Here is a 21,198-nt window from a genome sequence, read left to right on the forward strand (position 1 = left end):
TTGTTCAGGTGTCTTGCCTAGGCAGCTGTCAGGCCAGACAGAACATAGAACTGAAGCTCATGTTGAAGTACTGGCAACTAAAGTTGCCAATCTGATTTTTCTACATTTCCACTTTTTTTTTGTTACCATTAATCTTTTAGTATTTCAAGTGCTGTCAAATTCAGATAGTGGATTTAAAAGCTGTGATTAGTGGGGAATAATCAGGGTACCAAATATGTAAATGCTGAGTGATCATTCCCCACCGTAACTCAACAGCAAGTTGTATGGCATAAATTTCCTTGATCTTTATCATAAGAGTAACTTTTAAATAGCCTTGAAATAAAAAATGTGATGGCCTGATCAGTAAAAATACTCACATTTCTCACAGCAAACTTTTCTTTGCAGAAGATTCAGTACTGTTAGTGACTTATTTTTAAGACTATGGAAAGATAACTATTTCAAAAAACAATTGTATGATGATGTGAGTTCTGTCTCTGACAATAATAGTTTTAAATTTTAATTTCCAATTTTGATTTTATCCTATAGTATTGCACAGCACACTGCCATTTTCTTTTTTGTAGATAGCTGAAAATTGTGTATTATGGCTCGCTTGAAGCATAATCAATGCAGTATTGTGGATCCCTGTCAAGTCAGATGATAGTAACAAAAGTATAGCTAGAAAGAGCATACAGGTCACCAGCAAACAAGGAAAGACAATGGGCCTTTTATTGTGTTCTGAATGCTTGCTTGGAACGGGTCCTGATGTTCAAAGCATTGTGTGGTACTTCATACAGAAATAGACAAAACTGTGCCTTTTAGTAGTTTCTTGTGTGATATTAAAGTTTTAAAATTTGGCTTTCTAAAGGACTTGTCTGTATTTAAGACTTCTAAGAAATTGTACTTTCTGTGAGAAGTCTTCACCTAAAGAAACTGATGTGAAATTTAATTTGCATTTCTGATGTGGTAAATGTTTTAACCTGTGTTTGTATAGCTACTACTGTCAAACTCTGTTAAAATGACAACTTCTTGCTGAAGCATGTGCGACTAAGTCTAGGTTCTTTTGCTTGGTGTTTGTGTGTTGCCCATTAGTAATACTGTTCTCTCTGCTACCAGTAATAGAGAACCAATAAAGAGTACCTGGCAGGTTTAATTAAGTTGTAATAGTGACTTAAGGCATATTTCAGTAGTTACTGCTTTTGTGTTAAGTATTTAGAAGAAATGAGTTGTTCCAGGAAATGCTTTTGGAAGCCTGCTTTCTGAAGGTTTGCAAAAATTGCAATGCAAGAATTTATGCCTTTAAGAAGCTTGCATGATTTTAAACCAGCAATGAGTTTGGACAGCAGAGTCCTCCTTCATACCTGTTTGCGTGTTCATGGAACTGTTATCTACTATAGCTGCATGGCTGCTAAATGATCTGAAGTCACACAGGACCTTGTTTTCTGATTTCCCCTAGAAATTGCCTGTAGTGGTCAGGAAGGCTTGAGACTACTTGACGTGGAGTTGGCTTTTTTTTTTTCTTTTTCCCCTCTGAATGTTTATGCACTTCAGGGTGAAGATGAAGCAGAAAACTGGGAGGGAGAAAGGTGAAAAACCGGATTGTCATTTGACTGTTGCTGTGAGTTGATCTCAGTACAGGTTTCAGTCCTACTAGTGACATAGTAATTGTGATGAGTTTCTTTGATCTGACTTGTTTTGGGTGGTAGGAGAAGGGGGAGTAATTTAATGGCCTGATATGGGTGTGGAAGAGGACCTCCTCTTTCCTTCACTTAGCACATCTCAGGCTGGATGCAAACTGATCATCATGGTACAGCCCTGAGTGTTACTCTGGTAGGTGCGGGATCACGTAGGGGCTGTTCTAACACTTGTCTTTCTGCTTGTCTGAAATTAGGCACAGCTTTTTCTTTTCTTCAGTGTTTCCTGATGTTCCTCCCAATACAGACATTGGGGTGGGGGGGAGCGTGGGGTGGAATGGGACTGTGTAGATTCAGACACCACCAACTCCTGCTGCCAGGTATTCTGTAACTAGCCATAAACAGGACTTCTCTTGCTCCTAGCAATCATATGACTACTAGTTGGTACAGTTACACTCACAAATCTAAGTATAGAAATACTACTGCTGGCCCACATCAGACTATCCCCTGCAGATATTTAAAGCTATACCCATAAATGTTCTGACTTCATAAATTTTGTCAGCAAAAAGTAGTGCTTATGTGAAAGATTGCTACTATTAAAATAGTGCTTCATGCTATTGGCTTTTATTTTAGAACAGACTTGTGACTTTTTTGACCAAGATTACATCTTCTAACTTTGTATGAATAAGTATTAAATAGCTTCAGTTTCATTTCATCTACTACCATACTGCAAATAATGACTGTTTAAATTTGGAAACTCAAATCAGTGCATTGAACTTAACCCTTTTGTGGAGTACAATTGCTGAATGAATGCTGAATAGCTGAGTTTCTTTGAAGTAGGAACTACTGATCTTATTTTTAGATGAGTATTTAAATCACTAATTTAGAGCTATCCTTTGATCATTAGATCTGTTTCCCATTGTTGTCGTTTGTCTCTAGCCGGTAGACGACAATGAGGACGGTGAAGTGTTGGACATGCAAGCAGGCTATATAAAATCAAGACATCAAGTATGAAATACATACTTATGCTGTCTGTCTAATCTCTCTAATCCTGAGCAATCTTTGAAATGACCTATAAGATTTATCACATTTGACAGCTAGTGCTCCCGAAGATGCTAAGTTGCTACAATTTTGGTGAAGATAGCTCGCCAGGTAAAGAAGAAGAAAACTTCTCTGGGGAAGATGATGTAGTGGAAATATCACAGCTGCTACCTTGATTTGCCAGCTTTCAGGGCAATCAGTTTATGCAGCTCTTGCTTGTCAGAGTATGTGCTTCCTCCAAAGGTCATGGGGACAATGCTGAAAACCTGACACTATTGCAGGGATAGAGGGCAACGTTTGTAGGAGGCATGTAAGAGGGATAGTCAGGACTATTTCAGAAAGGGTGTGGGAAGAAAGGGTATGTATCATAAAAATAAAGCTTTTTTGACTCCACTTCTCTAGAAGAAACATGTTCTAAAATGGCAGAGTCTGTTTTTAGAGGGTAGATAATGTTTGGTATGTTGTTTGGGTCCATATCCAGGTTACTTGCAGAGTAGCCTTAAGTGCTTAAAGAAAACGTTTTAAGTGTGACAACTCCTGTGTCTTGTTTAGTTTTGAGAACAGTCACCTTTCCTCTTGTTTTGGTCAGGAATTGAAGCTGAACATACTGAGAATTTTGCAATTGCTTCAACTTTTTGCTCACTCACAACTACAATTAGAAAATTAAAGCAGAGCAAGAGTACTTCCCCCTTCTCTTGTGCCCTCACTCAAATTAAATGTATATGATACCATAGAAACTGCATCATGGCAAGAAAGGCTGTTTAAAAAAAGTTCCTATACTCAAGTAGTAATTATGAGTATAAATAAGCTTTAAAAGCTACCATCTGGGGCTTATGGCATATGGAATCTGTTGAAACAGTTTAAACCCTGAAGTACAGGTAAGGGGATGTACAGAAATAGGTGAAAAGTCTTAAAGATCACAAGTGCGTTGCCTTTAAAGCAAGTGCTTTAAGATCAGGTGCATTGCCCCTTCCTGAGTACATACTACAAATTTTTTGTAAAAGTAGTATTTGATGGTGAAATTGGATGCTAGGATTTGCTTGCCCTGCTGTGACAGATGGTCTTTCAACTTTAAGTATTTAGACCAGTACATGGTGCACCAGTCAGTTGTTAAAGCAGCTCAGTCTGGAACAAAAATGTGCAGCCACACTTTTTCATGGTTTGATGTATTAACAATTATAAACTTAAATAGGTTTTGAATTAAGATATTTTCTCTGATTAATCTGTGATTGTTTTTTTATAAGGTGTGCAAACAGATTTGGCTAGGCCTATTTGATGATAGATCATCAGCAATTCCAGACTTCAGGGATCCACAGAAAGTAAAGGAATTTCTACAGGAAAAATATGAAAAGAAAAGATGGTAAGATAGCTTTACAATTATAAAGATTGCCTGTATGACAAGAAGTGAAGATGGACTGTTATCCTCACATTCTTGAGTGTGCTTTCCTTCTTGTGTGCTCTTGGACTAGATCACACAGCTCTATAAAGTAAAATTATTTCTGGACTTTATTCAGAGCTCCTGCAGGAAGCCAAACTATTGAAAGAAGTTTCTCAATGTGTAGTTCATACTGATGGAACAGAAATGGCTTAAGGGGATGTCAACAACAGTGTAAAGTAAGGGTTTTGCAGGCTTTTATTAGGAGGTGGAAGACATGTGTGGTTTGTATTTAATAAGTGCTATAAAATATTGATGACTTGGAATTCTAGTCCATTTAAAAAAAAATCTGGCATACTTAAATAATGGGTATTTTGCAGACTACTGATAGAATTTATCCCAGGGTCAGTGGTTAAAATAGCAAGGCTGAGATCTACCAGTTCTCATGCTTGAGTCTTATGAATGTTGAGCAGAACTTTTCATGTTAAACTTGTAAAAACCATTGCTCTTTTTGAATGTAGGTATGTTCCTCCAGAGCAAGCAAAGGTGGTGGCATCAGTCCATGCATCCATATCGGGCTCTTCTGCCAGTAGTACAAGCAGCACGCCTGAGGTGAAGCCACTCAAATCTCTCTTGGGAGAAGCTGCACCCACACTGCACTTAAACAAGGGCACACCTAGTCAAGTGAGTAATGACAGAGCTGAAGAGCACAGAACTGTTCAGCAGTACTTTTTCTCTTTTAGTGACACAAGAATTCTTGCAATAGCAACTGTTACCTAATAACATGGTCACTAAAGACAACTTTATTTTGTTGAAGTATACAGGTGTTTGCAGATCAGGTTCTAAATTAAGCTTGTTTCTGTTGACCAAATTGATTTTTTTAATGGTTATTTTCAGTAGGCAGAATTTTCCAGTGTGATTGACAAGTTGAATTATGATTATCTTTTGCTTAATATCTCTGAAGTTTGAACCTAATGTGATACATCTTCCTGTTTGTGGTTGTTTTTATTTGAAAACAATAAAACGGCTGATACTGTTAACCATGAGATTAGTAGTGAATATGTGGATGAAAAGCATGCATGTTCATTATTACTTGCTATGCATTCTGTAACTGTCTTATCAAGTGGCTTTCAGGGAGTGTCTGTATGCTGTTATGTAAAGCCAAACAGCATCATGTACTTAGCTTTTGGAGGGAAGACAGTTTTTTGAAAAGCTGTTTTACCTTTAGAATACAGGCAACATTTGAATGGGCCTCTTAAGATTCAAACAGTAGAAGTTTGAGTTGTAGCCTTGCTATGAAATTCTTCAATTTTTCTCTCCCTATACTGAATTCTAAAGACTTTTTTCAGAATGCAGTGAATAACTATTTTCCAACTTGTAAAATTAAGTTTTATTGCTTGTATTTGTACAGTATTTACAGTTTTAAATACATAATTTTGAAGTTTATTTGCTGCTACTTTATTCTTCTAGACCCTATTAATCCATGGAAATCTGCTGCAGAGTTCCTTTAAAAGCCACCATAGTAGCATAAATAGTCTTCCTCATACTGTAAGACGAGGGTCTGTGCAGTATACAGCATCTTAAACTTCAGGAATAAATGGCTTGTTTAAAGAAATATGCATAGGCTATCCTTCTAGTATTTTGCAAAAGTCAGTTTAAAATAACAGCTTTTCTGTATTAGCTAATTGAAATGTTGTTTGTAGTCTCCTGTTGTAGTTCGATCTCAAGGACAGCAGCAACAAGAAAAGAAACAATTTGACCTCCTCAGTGACCTTGGCTCAGATATCTTTGCTGCTGCTCCTCCTCAGTCAACTGCTACAGCAAATTTTGCTAATTTTGCACACTTCAACAGTCACACAGGTAAGTATTCTGAGCAGTGTATCCCTTTTAAATGTATCAAATGTAGTTTTAATTTTTGATGACTTTAAACTTCTTCATGAGGTATATGTAATTTCTGTGCCTTGAAAATGTTGTATTGCTCAAGATTTCCCTTAGATCTTTTTAAAGAAAGGTTGAAGACACAAAGGCTGATAATCCTGCTTTCTGAAGTGGGAGTTGCTATAGCTATTTTCTATTATATGTATGATTAGACTTTCTGCCTACTACTAGAACTTTAAATTCTTCGGGGGAGAGTGAGAGGATGAGTAACAGAATGTAGGGAGAAGCTGATATTAGACCTTCAATTTTCTTTCTGAAAATTATTAGGAAGAGCATTCATGGAAAGAAAGCAGATATAGAGACTTTAAGGGAGTTCAAATGCATTGACATTAACTGTCAATTTGTTAAAAGAAAAACAAAGGCTTCCTCGTTTTAAAGAATGACCTCCTCTTTTGTGTGTGTGTGTCTATTTGAAAACTGAATACTACTTATGTGGGTAGTATTCTATAGTTTCAGGAAGAATAAACAAGCTTTGAGCACATGTATTGACTGAGGATGGGAGTAGGCCTTGAATTCTTAAAGAATGACTTCACTAAAATATATTGAGCCCTCAGGGTTTATTTTCAGCCAAAGATCTTGAGCCATAGAAGTCTGTCCTAAAGAAAAAGTTGATTCTGTGGTCACTGAAGTATGTTGTTGCTAGCTTGCATTGTAATTGTGGGAAAGTACCTTTGCCTGCCTTGTCTGAATAGGCTTTTCATCTAGTTTTTCTGAGAGAAACTGTGATGCTGCTAAGCCAACAAGAATGAGATATGTCTTGCAAATCAGTCCTGAAATTGTTAGCAGCTGAGAGGAAGTGTGATGGAGGGGACTTAAGGCACACCTGAGGAACTGAGCAAAGTATCAAGGCTTTCTCAAAGTTAACCTTAAAAAAAAAAATTAAATAATTGGCTGAATTCAGTAATACAGAATAAGAATTGCCATTGCAGTGTATTTTGTAAAAACCTTAACAGATGATTTCATGTTAATAATCTTTTCGGAGGTATATTTAACTGGGAGAACTTGTGCTGACTGGCCAATGTTGTACAGTGTTACTGAAGAGGCTGCTAAATAAAAAAAAAATATTTAATTCTTTCTAATAACTTATTCTTTCCAAACTTGTTGCTGAATGATTCTACATTTATATATGCTTAATTACTCTTTGTGGGTTTCAGGAGATGAAAATGCCATTAAAGCAATATTTCAATACTGTGTTCCAAATCTAGATAAAATTCCACTGCATCTCTGCTGGGTAATTTTTAAAAGGATAAAAAGCAATACGAACACTTCAGAATAAATAAAATCTTATGAAAGAGTCTGTTAATTTCTGGTTGAAATAAGTGCTGAAAATCAAAATTGAGAGGAATACTCAGCTGTACTGACTAGATTTCTGTTTCAATAATTAACCATTGTGGTCACTGCCATGACTCCTTTCCATAAGTTTTAGAACCCAAAACAGTTTTAGGGCTGGTAAATCAGTTTCTAAAAGACAAAAATCTAATTCTGAGCATGTGATAGTTGAATGTGTATTGCAGACTGTTTTATCTGAAGGTGTTTTCTGACTTGCTAGGGTAGAACACTTGTAAGGCTTGTTCTGTGTGCAGTAACCACAGGGTAGTGTTAACTGAAACTAATAATGAAATGTTACAGACTCCTCCCTTTGGAACACAAGGAGGGTTGATCAGTCCACCAGCTTTGCAAAATTGAGTTTTAAATGCTCATTTAAGGAGCTGTATAAACATGTAATTTTTGTTAGTAATTGCACACTACAGCAGAGGATGGAAGAACTTGCACTTAGTCCAGCACTACTTTCTCAAAGTTTATGGTCTGGTGTTCTTGTTTTAGGGCTTGGTTTTAGCTATGCCTACAGGGGATGGACTTTTCTCTTTCCCTTCATGTACACTATGGTTAACTAAAGAAATCACTGAAGAGCACCATCAAATTTAAGGTCTTCCAGTATCAGTTACTGTTTCTGCAATTAAGGCACAACTGAGTACAGCAGGTGACAGAAAAATATTAACGAACTTGTGCTGTGATCTGTAAAGTGTAGATGTAAAGCTTGAAAGTTATGCAGGAAGTGCAACTTTTGATATGTTCCTTTTTTCTGAGTTTTCTAATGTACTAAGCTGGCTCAGGACACTGTTGCATGTCGAAGGGGAAACATGCTGACCTTACATTTACTGTCTGTATTTAATTTACAAAGTTCCATAACTTCTGCAAAATGATGAGATTTTGAAGATGGTAGGTAACTGTTCTCTGTCTGTAGTTTACAGACTGGTAGTAGTGACAAAAAAGATAAAAATTTTTGGCATGTAGACTTTCTATAAACTAATGGAATAGAAGACCTGCACAAAAGATTTCAAAAAGGTGTAGTGACAGCACAACTCTATCACAGGTAAAAAGGGTTACCCGTGAGGCTTTACCTGGAAGAAATAAAATAGTACAACATAGTTATTGTCTTCTAGATAACTATTTTCAATTTTGTAATTGAATATATGTGGACTTTATTTTAGGTTTTTTGGTTTTGCAATGTTTCATGCCTTTATTCCACACTAGGTAGTGCAAACCTCACAGAAGAAACTATGCAAAGATTGTACAGGCAGCTTGCATTGCCATGACTGGTGCTGTCATACAGGAGCTAGCTTTAGCCAGCTAGCTTTTGTACTGCCTCATTGATCAGCAGTCACAACAGCAGTTGTAAATCCATGCCAATCTGCAATCCACTGCAGTTCCTTAACTTAATTATGGTTGTTCTTGGGTTTCTGTGTGGAGACCTGAATTTTGGAATTGCCAGTCTACATATTGTTCAGGTACAGGAAAGTACAAGTCTTACCTGGTCTTTACCTTTGTGCCACTTTTACATAGGTTTAAACTTTACCACATAAAATAAAGTGAGATTAACATCTGAATACTCTGCAGAAGAGTCTTTATAGCTCTACCGTTTTAACATGGGCCCACTTGCAAATCATACTTTGTGTCAGTTGATGCAATAAAATTCTTAAGTGGCCTGTAATATAATATGTTCCAGTTTTTAATCTAGACTCAAAAGATATTTAATTTAAGATCTTGACATAGTATTCTGTTTGTGTGAGTAGTTAAAATGAAAAATTTTGTCACAATTCCAGGAGTGGCATTTATGTACTTAATCCTATTTGGTCAACTAAACATCAGTCTCCAAGTATCTAGCTCCTATCCAACTGATGCCTCAGGATGAAAGCATCACTTTCGTTTTAAAGCAAGGTGCAATTGAATTCTTAATCTATTCCTCTTAAAAAGCTACTGGCTTAAACAAAAAAACAAACTGTGGAACCTGGAGTTGAAGTCTGTAGAATGTGTTTGTGTCAACTTTTTCTCCTTGCACACTTTAAAGGTGAAAATTTTAGGACAGAACTTTCCCAAGACCTTGCTTTCTCATTGATTTCTTCCCCCCCTGTTCTTGTTGACTCTCATGCTGTGGTGGGTTGACCTTGGCTGGCCACCAGGTGCCCACCAAGATGCTCTCTCACTTACCACCTCAGCAGGATGGGGAGAGAAAATATGATGAAAAAGCTTGTGAGTCAAGATAAGGACAGGAAGATCACTTGCCAGTTACCATCATAGGCAAAACAGACTCGACTTGGGGAAGATTAAGTTAATTTATTGTCAGTTAATAATAGAGTAGGATAGTGAGAAATAAAAACAAAATTAAAACCATCTTCTTTCCAGGCTCAATTTCATTTCTGACTCTTCTACCTCCTCCCCCTGAACGGTGCAGGGGGAAGGGGAATGGGGGTTGCAGTCAGTTCATAACACTTCATCTCTGCCATTCCTTCCTCCTCATGCTGTTTCCCTGCTCCATTGTGGGATCCCTCCTCCCCCAATGGGATACAGTCCTTCAAAATTCTTCAATCTGGGCCCTTCCCACAGGCTACAGTTCTTCAAGAACTGCTCCAGCATGGGACCTTTCCATGGGGTACAGTCCTTCAGGCATGGACTGCTTCAGTGTGGGCCCCCTGCCAGGATCACAGCTCCTGCCAGAATACCTGCTCCTGTGTGGGCTCCTCTGCATTAGCCACAGCTCCTGCCAGGAGCCTGCTCCAGCATGGGCTTTCCACAGGCTCCAGCTTCCTTCAGGGTATCTCTGCCTTCTGTGGTGTGGGGTCCTCCACAGGCTGCAGTGTGGATATCTGTTCCACCATGGTCCTCCACGGGCTGCAGGGGGACAGCTGCCTTCTTCACCGTGGTCTTCACCATGGGCTGCAGGGGCATCTCTGCTTCAGTGCCTGAAGCACATCCTCCTCCTCCCTCTTCACTGACCTTGGTGTCTGCAGGGTTGTTTCTCTTGCATTTTTCTCACTCCTCTCTTTCACAGCTGGTGCATGGGGGTGTTTTTTGTGGTTTGGTTTTTTTTTACTCTTTCTTAAATTTGTTACCACAGAGGTGCCACCAGCATTGCTGATGGGCTCAGCTTTGGGCAGCAGCAGTTCTGTTTTGCAGCCGGCTGAAACTGGCTGTCAGAAATGGGGGCAGCTTCTGATCTCTTCTCACAGGGGCCACCCCTGCAGCCCTCCACTACCAAAACTCTGCATTGTAAGCCCAATATGCATGCACTCTTCTAATAAGTGATATCAAGGAGAGTCGAACCTCACCCTCTCTCCCAGTATCCCCTGTGAAGGGAAATACTTGCACTTAAATTTATATTAGCAGCATTGTGGAATACAGTAGTTTGTATAAAAATGCCCTTTTAGCTCATAAATCTGTAGTACAGATGCTTTTTTAATGGAAATTAAGTGAAATAATGCAACTCTTTATTAGCATTATCTGGCTATTAAGTAACAGTGGTTAAACAATCGGCATAATTTATTGTTTTTGTATATACTTAATCTGCAAAATCCCTCCAGAAGAAACAAATCCTGACCTAAAAATATAGTATATTACATCTGTTATTCTAGAAAGTGTTTTGTGGGCTTTCTTTAGATGGTAACTCAGGTTACCTATATATACGGATTTGTTTTGCATTTGATTAAAAACATTTTTTTTTCCCCTTACTCCTTGCTTATAACAGTGTTTAAGACTTTCTGTGGAGCTTATCAGTTAGGCATGCAATTCCTGTTGAATCTATAGATGCTTGAATGTCCAGCTGTTTGAAATTAGATGGGTGTTAACTTTTATTTTCTCCTATAGTATGGCACGAAAGGAAGGCGAAAACTGAAATTCTATTTGAAATTCCCTTGGATTTTATTTTGTGGATACACTCTATGAATGCTATCTTCTTGACATTGGTATTGATTTTCCATATTTCTGTACTCTGGCTTAGTTTTTTAAAAACTCAATTTTTCAGTGAAATGAATTTATAAACCTAGCCAAAACTATTCAAGTGCTGCCAAACTAAATTAACCCAAGGAAGAAGCACTTTGTATATGAGGAGTTCAAGTTGTCAATATATTACAAGAATACTTTCTAATTTTTATTCCCAAATAAATGTTCTGTTAGTCCACAAATTCTAGTTTTGGAAACTAGCATTTAGAATGATACCTGGTTTGGGTTCTACAGGTATACATCTGGTATTCTGTACTTTTTGGCTGTTTTTCTCTGACCAGCCACCATAGCAAACACTAGGGTTAAGCTGAACTGGATTTCATCAGGTCATGCAGTTGTGAGTAGTAGCATGTGTGAGGAGGAGAGAATTAACATTAACTGGTACAGCTCTGTGAAGGTGATTCATGAAAGCTTGTTCAAAGACAGCTTTCAGTTGTAGAATATCATGTATAATTTTTTCATGTAAAAATAAATTACAAGGTAGGACATAACCCTCGGAGGCTGTCATGACCATGAATTCAGTTAATACATCTGGTTTTGTGTTTATTTCCCATATCCATTAACATGTTTTGTTCCTTTGCAATTTACAGCGCAGAACTCTGCAAATGCAGGTTTTGCAAACTTTGATGCATTTGGACAGTCTAGTGGCTCGAGTAATTTTGGAGGTTTCCCCACAGCAAGTCAGTCTTCTTTTCAGCCCCAAAATACAGGTAGAACTCCTAGCACTTTCGATTAATACTTAATTGAAATAATCCTTACCTTTATGTTGGAAGGTACTTAAGTTGAGTTTATTTCTTGCATCTGCCTGCTTTAATGCAATCAAGCCATCTGAAGCTCTGGGGAAACTCAAAATGAATTCCTTCTGTTTGGTGTTGATTTTCTTTTTTTTTTTTTTTCCCCTAATGCTACTCAGAAGTCTGATTTATGGCACTATGTGTTTGTTAGCTCTACACCTGAAATAACTATGAAAAGAGTAAACCATACTGCTTTTGATAAATATTGAATTGACTCTCTATTTTGTAAGAGAAGCGTTTCGGTAGCCCCAAAAGCACCTCACAGTACCAAAAAAAGTGTGTGTCTGTGTATGTATAACATATGCACACACTTCAGTATGTTTGACTTCATGTGTAGAGCCTATTGCTAAGATTTATTTTGCTTTCCTTTAATTTGATCATGCTTTAGAACTTCTGCTTGAGCTTACACTTGCTGTTTGTCTAGATCTTTGGCTGACTGACTTTCTTTTCCTTTTTTTTTTTCTTTTGAGTGTGGTGTCGTTTTAAACTTTTTTTCAAATTTTCTTTCTCCCTTCTTATGTTAACTTTAACCCACACACAATTTCTGGCTGTCCAGCGTTCAGAACGCTTTCATCTAGCTGCAGTTTTGGTGAATTTACTTCAGCTTTTCCTCTCCAGGCTGTACACAGTAAGTTCCACGCAGTGGAAAACTCAGCTTGCTTCATTTTATGCCATTGTAGTATAGCATTTTCATTCTTACTGTTGCGTATGTTTTAACTTCTTGATTATGCTATTAAAGTTGTGTGTTCTGTAGTATGAGTGGAATCCTCAACCAACTGTTATAAAATGTGATACACTTAATGGAACAACTCATTTAAATTTAAGTATGTGACCTGCCTAGATTAAATTGTCTGGACACTGAAGAGATGGAAGCTCTTGGTTTCATATTTGAACTGCAGTTCAGTTGTGTGGACCGAAGTCAGATTTTTAAAATTGATTTATGTATCTCTGATGTCAGTGGAGACTTGGTACAAAAAGAACTGCATTTGTGTCTTCCCCATCACCTCTTTCCTGATTGGATGTAGTCTAAAAATCTGAGAACAGAGAAGCAAACTATCTCTCAACCTTGGCATGGAATCATACTATTTCTGGAATTCTAGGCACTGTTTTTTGCTTAGAATGATGACTAACATCTGAAATGGTTAAACATTGTACCATTAAGTAATGCAAATGGTAGCTATTCATTAGACACATATGACAGGAAAATGAAGCTTCTGTATTTTGAATATTAAAGATTCAGACAAATACTTATATTTCTAGTAAAATATTATTGTTGAAATTACTTTAACAGCTAATAAATAGCATAAAGTTTTTCAAGATCAAATTATGACTGTGATTTAAGCTGTTGAAGCTTGGGGTTTTTTTGTCCCTGATCTGTAGACCGAAAAACATTAAAAAAAAAAAAAATTTTTTTCTGATGACCCAGTGTAACTTTGAAGGAAATGGGAAAGGCTCTTAAACGTGTGGGATGGGGGGGGAAACATGTTGCCTCTTGTAACTGCAAAGAGGTGGGATTATTGTGCCATCAGTTACAGTTGGAGAGACTTTCTCTAGCTTTGGAGTGTTGATCATGTTTAACTTAATTTGTTACAGGTGGAAGCGCTGGATCAGTGAATGCTAACTTTGCTCACTTTGATAACTTCCCCAAATCCTCCAGTGCTGATTTTGGAGCCTTCAATGCTTCTCAGAGCAACACAACAGCAACTGCAGCCAGTAAAGCTGCAGTGAATAAACCGAATCTCCAGTCAGCTGACAAATATGCAGCTCTTGCTAATTTAGATAATATCTTCAGCGCAGGGCAAGGTATTAAACTTTACTCTTGGTGTGCTTATTCTACATGTGTATACGTACCACAAGGATGGCTGTGCATGTCAAAGTAGTAACCGTATTTCAAAATGTCCTTTCTTTAAGTTATCAGTAGAATTTCATGTCAGTGTACGCTTAATGTGAAAGATGTAAGTTTTAAGACTAATATCACTCCAAAAGGATGTCATCAGAAGACTGCTTTTTGGGAACCTACTTGCTATCAAGATGAATAACTCAAGTGGAAATATCTAAATAATTATTACTGTAATGGTGAAAATATATAAAAATATAAATATATATTTTATATTTGTGCTAAAACCTATAGTGAAAGCTCTTGAATGGAGAGCTACAGTTGTTATGGAGAACTGCCAGAGTAGCTTTCCTACCTCTCTGCCACAAAGATTTGGCTTTAGTTTTTTTATAAACTAGTAGCAGTGATACTTGGATTTACTTGATTTTAACTTCAGGAGAAAAAAACTAGTTATTCTGTAACTTTTTTTTCTTCTCAAATGGTGTATAAAAACTTCTGTTGGTTTGTAATGTAGAGCTTTGTTCCGAAATGGATAATTTGAGAGTATATGTTTTGTTAAATTTTCTAGTTGAAAATGACGGTAGTATTGAGTCTTCATTTTCCAGGGAAACCAGAGGCTCTCTGGAGCTGCAGAATATCTATAGAAATATGACACTTTGCTAATAGTTAATGGCTTGTTAAACATTTTTTTTTTCCTTGTATGCCCTAGTGCATACTTGTAATATTTAAGTCCGAAACCTAAACTGGACATGAACTTTCATCTAGTTTTCAACATTAGCAGGGCAGCAAGTGAAACCATCTTCATCACTTTTAATCTAGTTTCTTTCTTTCTAGGTGGTAGTGAGCAAGGAAGTGGCTTCAGTACAGTAGTGTCAGCACCAGCAGGTCCTGCATTGTCAGCCCCAAATCAGTCAAGTGCGTCTTCAGACAAGTATGCGGCTCTAGCAGAATTGGACAGTGTGTTCAGCTCCACAGCAACCTCTAGTAATGCATATACTTCCACCAGTAACGCTAGCAGGTACTTTTGTTAGAAGTAGCTGACTTTCTACATTGACTTCAGCAACATGCAGAAAAGTAGCTCGAAGCTGTTTCTCAACTCTGGTTTTATTTCTTATCTAAATGGGGAAATGTTGCATGAGTTTAGAGGTACTACTGAAACTGCATCCTTTGTTTTAAATAATAGCAGTACTGTCTGATAGGATATTATAAGATAAAATTAAGAATACTTTCTGTCAGCAGAATGTTCTGCACCTTTCTAGTCTTTACATGCTAAACCTCTTGGATGGTAACACTTTTCTGTACAGAATACTTGCATGCATACTGAAAATCATAGCATCATCCCTGGCAAAAAAATTATTCAGATATTTATAATGTAAATGGTGCCAACCACTTCTTTTTTAGATCATTAAAGTAATAAATACCAAATGCCTGTTATAGCTCTGCTTGGTATTGCAAGTGCCCCAAAAGCTTCTGCTTTGCAACCTTTATGCTGATGGCCTCTGTTCAATATTCTTTCTCCTGCTGTTGCTGGAGAAGACTTCATTGCTCAGCACTAGTTACAGTCTCTGACCCTGGCATCAGGGGCTCAATTCCTGGCCTCAGTGAATTACATTGCAGTTTGCAAACTGCACGTAGGCGTTCCTTTTCTGTTCTTTTACATGCCAACAATAATTGTAAGTTGTATTTAATTGTTAAACAAGCAATTCTGACTTCACTGAATGTATGAATTATTTTCAGCAATGCTTTTGGAACAGTACCTGTGGCTGCTACTGCACAGACACAGCCTGCATCTTCGAGTGTGCCTGCTCCATTTGGAGGTATATAAGTGTTACTAACACCTTTTGTGAACTGTAAGCAAATATCTTACTAAGTTTTAGTTGATAGTGCTATACTTTGACACTAGTGATATTGAAGCTACTAAAAGATGCCAAAAAAGTACTGTTGTTGTGATGCATTTCAAATTAAGCAGTTTATTATCAATTCCTAATTTTTCCTGTAATTTTAGATATTTATGTATCTGTATAAAAGCTGTATAAAGTTAATGTGAGTCAGATTGACTATTTTTAAAAGACTTTAAATAAAATGTTTTTAATCTTTCAGCAACACCTTCCACAAATCCATTTGTAGCTGCCCCTGTTGCCCCAGTGGCACCTTCAACAAATCCATTCCAGACCAATAGCCGAGGAGCAACAGGTTAGGAAAAAAGCGCCCTGAGTGTTTGAGAAACTTTCTTTCAAGGATTGTATTGATTCTTTTTTTTTTCTCCATAGTGTGTAATTTGTTCCTTCAAGGTTTTCTGTATTATCTGTCTCTAGTCTATTTGACATGTGGTGTGTGTGTTCAATGTAGAGTATAATATTTATGAATAGGCTGCAGAAATCAACTTTAATTTTTTTCTTTTTTTGAGATAAGTGATGTTTTTTTATTGGGCTGAGGACATTAGTTTCCCAATTCTGGCCCAATCCTAGGATTTCAAATGGTGGCCATGAAAAATGTCAAAATTATCTGTTTAAGATCTTCTCATACTACCTAAGTTATTTGTAGTCTGTGTATTACCAGTTGGGTACCTTCCAAGACCTTGGCTTTGAAACATGCTTCATCGCAGGTTGCCCTAAAATCAGGGATCTTGAAAGCCCTGCTGCTAAGCTGGTACACTATCTTTTTTTTTTTCTTTATTTCAAAGTCCTGAAGGCCCTCAAAACCAAAGAGCTGGGGCTAGAACCAGGAAAGAAGGCTTTTGGGCTGTTAGCTCCTCACCAGTCCACTTTTTCAGTACATTGGGGGTGTCCTTTATTTCTCTCTTTTGTAACAGTAAAGCATATGTTTAAATATAATCTTTACACTCATGGTTTACATTAATTTTCTGGGGGAGGATTCTGTAGAATCATAATTCCATAGACAAAAACTTAATCACTTTTTTAAAAAGCACACTTGTACTTTTCTTTGAAACACTGAACCTGGATTTAGATGACTGTTAGATTATGGTAATTTTCCTCTCCAAAGGCACTGCTAAATTTTGGCACTTTTATCTATTAACTGGACTTCCACAGACTTAAGTTTGCTGATGTATGCATTTTAACATTGAGTTGTGCTTTGCTCAAAGTTTTAAGTAGATTAATTAAACTGATCAGGCTGAGTTAAAACTGAATTGATCAAATTCATGTCCTCTACTAAAATGAATTATGTTTTCAGTCCCTTTTGAGGTATTATGCAGTTAAACTTATTCAGCTATTTAATGCCCCAAATATCTTTTTCCTTATTTTAATCTCATTCCTAATTGTGCTATTTTGGATCATTGCTGAGAACTTGTAGCCTCTTTAGATAAATTTGTTCGAATATGGCAACTCTATCCTTCCACCTTCTAAACTGTTATCCTTGGCTTGCAGAGGTTCCAACCCTTTGGCAGCTATACTGATGTTATGTACTAGGTAACAGAGATAATGACTATAAGTAAAGATAATATTCTACCCCTTTCAGTGTAAGGTATAAACTTGTAGCTTGTCCTTTTATGATAAGCTTTCTTTCTGCATGAACTTTGCTATTTATTACATGGGAGATCTCTTTTGTAGTGTTTATTTCTAATGGTTTTCTTAACTTAATCTATTGCTGGTCATGCTATTTGATTGGGCATATTGTTTGGTACATATACATGTGTATATTATATATATGAAAAACTAAGAAATGACTGTTCAAGAGTGTATAAATGATTTGACGTTGTCTGGTCTCTTTGTGGCTTCCATAAGGCCTCTCGGGAGCAATGCACTCTCACATATTTCCTCAGGCTCATTTTGGTAGGTGGCCACATTTGGTATCAAGTTTCTTGTGGCTAATTGTTCTTGCTTGTAAAAGCTTATTGGTAGCTATCTGGTTCTCTGCACATAGAATTTTGGAATACTTTCTGTGTTTTAAAATGGAGTGGGTGCGGGCAAAGGGAGAGAAGAGCATACATAGGCAACCTATTAAGCAACTAAAACAAAACCATTATTGATATCCTCCATGGTCACAACATAATGCTAGCAAGTTGAGTGACTCTTGAAGTTTCTACCAACAGTAGCTTGATGCCTTTTGGGATATCCCAAGTCACTGCTCATTTTGTTGTGCTTTTGTTTGCTGTTTTAGCAAGTTTTCCTGTTGAATAGCTTCTCTGCTATCTGTAAACTTGACAACAATGTTAGTACATTAGTTTAGTGTGTACTTTGTCAGTATTTTATGTATGTATAATGTCTTGGCCTTGAATATTTTTGAGGTAAATTTTTCAACTGATAATTAAGCTATATTCATTAAATATATTAATTTTTTTAAAGTTGATCTTGCATAAAATCTAACTTGTAACATTTCAGAAGTCCTGTCTAATGTTTAACTAGAATAAAATGCCCAGTGTCTGTATTTGTACAAAAAAACCTTCTATATGCTTCTCCTTTCAAGAATAACTCCCAAAAGACTGAATAATGGTTTTGTTACTACATTTTTGCACTTGATATGCTCCTGTTTATTTGCTGAAGGCATGTGGAATAGTGTATGAGCTGTGTGTTTTTTTACTTGAAATGTTCAGCAGAGAATCAGATTAAAAGTTTTGGGTGTGGTTTTTTTTTTTTGTTTTAAGTCTTACCTCAACAGTAAGAGCGTTTGCAATAGGAACTTTGTGTGCAAATAATGTGCATGGTGAAAATTTCCTTTAAAGTGACATTAAGATTGGGATGAAGAGAGAGGGGATGCATGTATCCCTTATGACTTTCTTTGTTTGACTTCTAACTTCCTGTAATGTGCAGCTTGAAGTAGGAAGATCTCTTCATGCTTTTCTCAGAAGGAGAAAAACAGAGGGGCTTATGCTGCCTGAAAGTGCTTGCTTCTGATGTGTACAGTTTTACCAGAAAAACTCTGGGGGAAGTAAATGATAATGTAGAGAATGTAAAAAAAAATTTTCCTCTTCAGAAAGTATATCTGAATGTGCTGTATCTAGTAAATTTTAAAGGATTTCTTTAATTTTTTTAAAGTGCAAAAGTAAATTATGCACCTAGTTGGTGGTGATCCAAGCTAACAAATCAGTTCAGTGGCTGTAGAAGTTGAACCTGACTTTTATATGGCCACTGAGGCATTAGGAGACTTTTCTTAACGTGGCATTATAGTAATTTGTCTCATTAAAAAAGTTATTTCTTACAAATAATTGAATAGTGTTCTTTTGCCTATCAGCAGCATTTGGTACTGCATCCATGAGCATGCCTGCAGGATTTGGAACTCCGGCCTCCTACAGTCTTCCTACTAGTTTTAGTGGCAACTTCCAGCAGCCCACGTTCCCAACCCAGGCAGCTTTCCCTCCACAGACTGCTTTTGCTCAGCAGCCAAATGGTAGGTCTACACGTTTTAGATAATATTGTTTAAATCAGAAACATGGAGAAAATGATCTGTCTGTAAGTTAGCAATAATGCGTGTGTATTTATTTCTATATGAACTTGATGATAATATTGATGAGGGGTTCCCACACTCTGTTTTGGCTCTGTAGTTGAGCTTTCTGACTTGGCTGTGTGCAGTGACATAACTGAAATTTTACCATAACCTGATACTAAAATTATTAGTATTCCCAGGCTTAAAGGCTTTTTATGCAAGAAGGATTGTTTTGTCTTCATTTTTGGAGTGTCTGCAACAGATTATAACACCTTCTCTAACTTCATAGAACACAGGCAAGAGAAAATTGGAAAGTACTTTCTCCCTAAATTTAAATGATAAAATAATATTGAAAAAAGTGCATATGTAGAAATTGGAAATTTATTGGTTCTGAACAGTTGAAAATAAAACAAACAAAAAGCCTACCCATATTTTTTTGTTACGCTTACATTCCTGATAGTGTTTAAGTGGGATCAGTCCTCCTGATTGTGCAGTCCAAGCTTCCACTTATTTTTGTGGGGGAGCTGCAACAAGGAAATCTTTGTAGATTGGTTATTAGTATTAATCTTTTTCACTTATCTTTCCAAGGAGCAGGTTTTGCTGCATTTGGACAGGCAAAGCCTGTAGTAACTCCTTTTGGACAAGTTGCAGCTGTTGGAGTATCTAGTAACCCTTTTATGGTAAGTGAGTTGTTGCATGATATTAATAACTTCTGTATGTCTGAAGAGGCATAATCTGTAACACTTAACTTAGAGACATACAAAGATTTTTTTTTTTTGCTTCAAGTAAGGGAAGGCAGCATATGAATCTCCTAAATACAATTCATTATTATGATTGCATGGCATTTGTAAGGCTATTCAAATCAAAACAGAGGTACTTGTATACCATGCTCTTACAGTAGTACAACTTCAGAGAACCACCAAAAAAACCCCTGCAACATAAACCAGAAATATTTCCTAATAGGTTGTTTTCTTTTTTATATATCCTGCATTTATGATTTACAATATGGAGAAAAAAATCTTAAAATATTTGTCTTACTTTTCTTCTTTCATTTTCCCCTAGGCTGGTGCACCAACAGGACAATTTCCAACAGGAAGCTCATCAACCAATCCTTTCTTATAGCCTTATAGACACTTTACCCAAAAGAACTCTTATGTGGTCACATAACATCTCTGCGCCTCTTGCACTGTTGTCTTGTTTCACTGATATTAGCTTTAAACACAAAAGAAGTCTTTAAGAAGTAAAAATAAAAGCCTGCATTGTGTACCTTTAAAAAAAATTTAAAAAAAAATAAATACACAAAACCCAAGAAAATCAACCCCCCCACCAGGTAATAACGTGCAAAACAGAGGGCTGTGGTAACATCCTTGAACCTGTGAACTGGCAGGTAAAAAGTAGCGGTATCATGTATATTAAAATTGGCTAATAAGTTATTGCAGATACCACATTCATTATGCTGCAGTACTGTACATATTTTTCTTAGAAAATAGCTATTTGTGCATATCAGTATTTGTAACTTTAACACATTGTTATGTGAAAAATGTTACTGGGAAATAGATCAGCCACTTTAAGGTGCTGTTGTATCTCTTGGAATGAATGAGCTACATCATTTTAACCATTGGTATTGGAAGTCATGAAGTTAAATTGGAGGTTTGTTCATTTCTCAAAATGTTTTCCTTTCCTAAGAGCTCTTCTATTTATACATGCCTAAATCTCTAATGTTAGAGGGATACCTGTCTGCATAATAAAGCTGATCATGTTTTGCTACAGTTTGCAGGTGAAAAAAATAAATATTAGAAAAAACAATTGTGTAGCATTATTTCTGTGCAGTAACATTTTATTGGGTTAAAATGTACATATTATGAGTCTCATACACAGACGAGTTATCAAAAGCAATATGCTTAAAGGTGAGCTAAGCTTAAATTTTTCGCATGCCTCAGTTGG

General features: G+C 36.7%; 1 protein-coding gene across 6 annotated transcripts in view; it reads left to right on the forward strand.

Annotated features, from left to right (window-relative positions):
• The window catches only part of AGFG1 (ArfGAP with FG repeats 1), a 37,122-nt gene extending 16,548 nt beyond the window's left edge, over nt 1-20,574 (forward strand). Inside the window, exons 3-14 of one of the 6 annotated variants that reach the window (XM_072867523.1) lie at nt 3,896-4,011; nt 4,548-4,710; nt 5,730-5,886; nt 11,832-11,951; nt 12,592-12,663; nt 13,629-13,838; nt 14,707-14,890; nt 15,610-15,689; nt 15,973-16,065; nt 19,063-19,218; nt 19,849-19,934; nt 20,317-20,574. In XM_072867523.1, the coding sequence (XP_072723624.1) occupies nt 3,896-4,011; nt 4,548-4,710; nt 5,730-5,886; nt 11,832-11,951; nt 12,592-12,663; nt 13,629-13,838; nt 14,707-14,890; nt 15,610-15,689; nt 15,973-16,065; nt 19,063-19,218; nt 19,849-19,934; nt 20,317-20,376 (1,497 nt within the window). In that variant the 3' untranslated portion in view covers nt 20,377-20,574. Of the gene's footprint in view, nt 1-3,895; nt 4,012-4,547; nt 4,711-5,729; nt 5,887-11,831; nt 11,952-12,591; nt 12,664-13,628; nt 13,839-14,706; nt 14,891-15,609; nt 15,690-15,972; nt 16,066-19,062; nt 19,219-19,842; nt 19,935-20,316 lie in introns of all 6 variants that reach the window. The other 5 variants (XM_072867521.1, XM_072867522.1, XM_072867524.1 and 2 more) reach the window with 5 other exon arrangements.
• Nucleotides 20,575-21,198: the final 624 nt, after the last annotated feature.

The sequence above is a fragment of the Ciconia boyciana genome, chromosome 7 (assembly GCF_034638445.1).
Source record: "Ciconia boyciana chromosome 7, ASM3463844v1, whole genome shotgun sequence".
NCBI classification, from domain to species: domain Eukaryota; kingdom Metazoa; phylum Chordata; class Aves; order Ciconiiformes; family Ciconiidae; genus Ciconia; species Ciconia boyciana.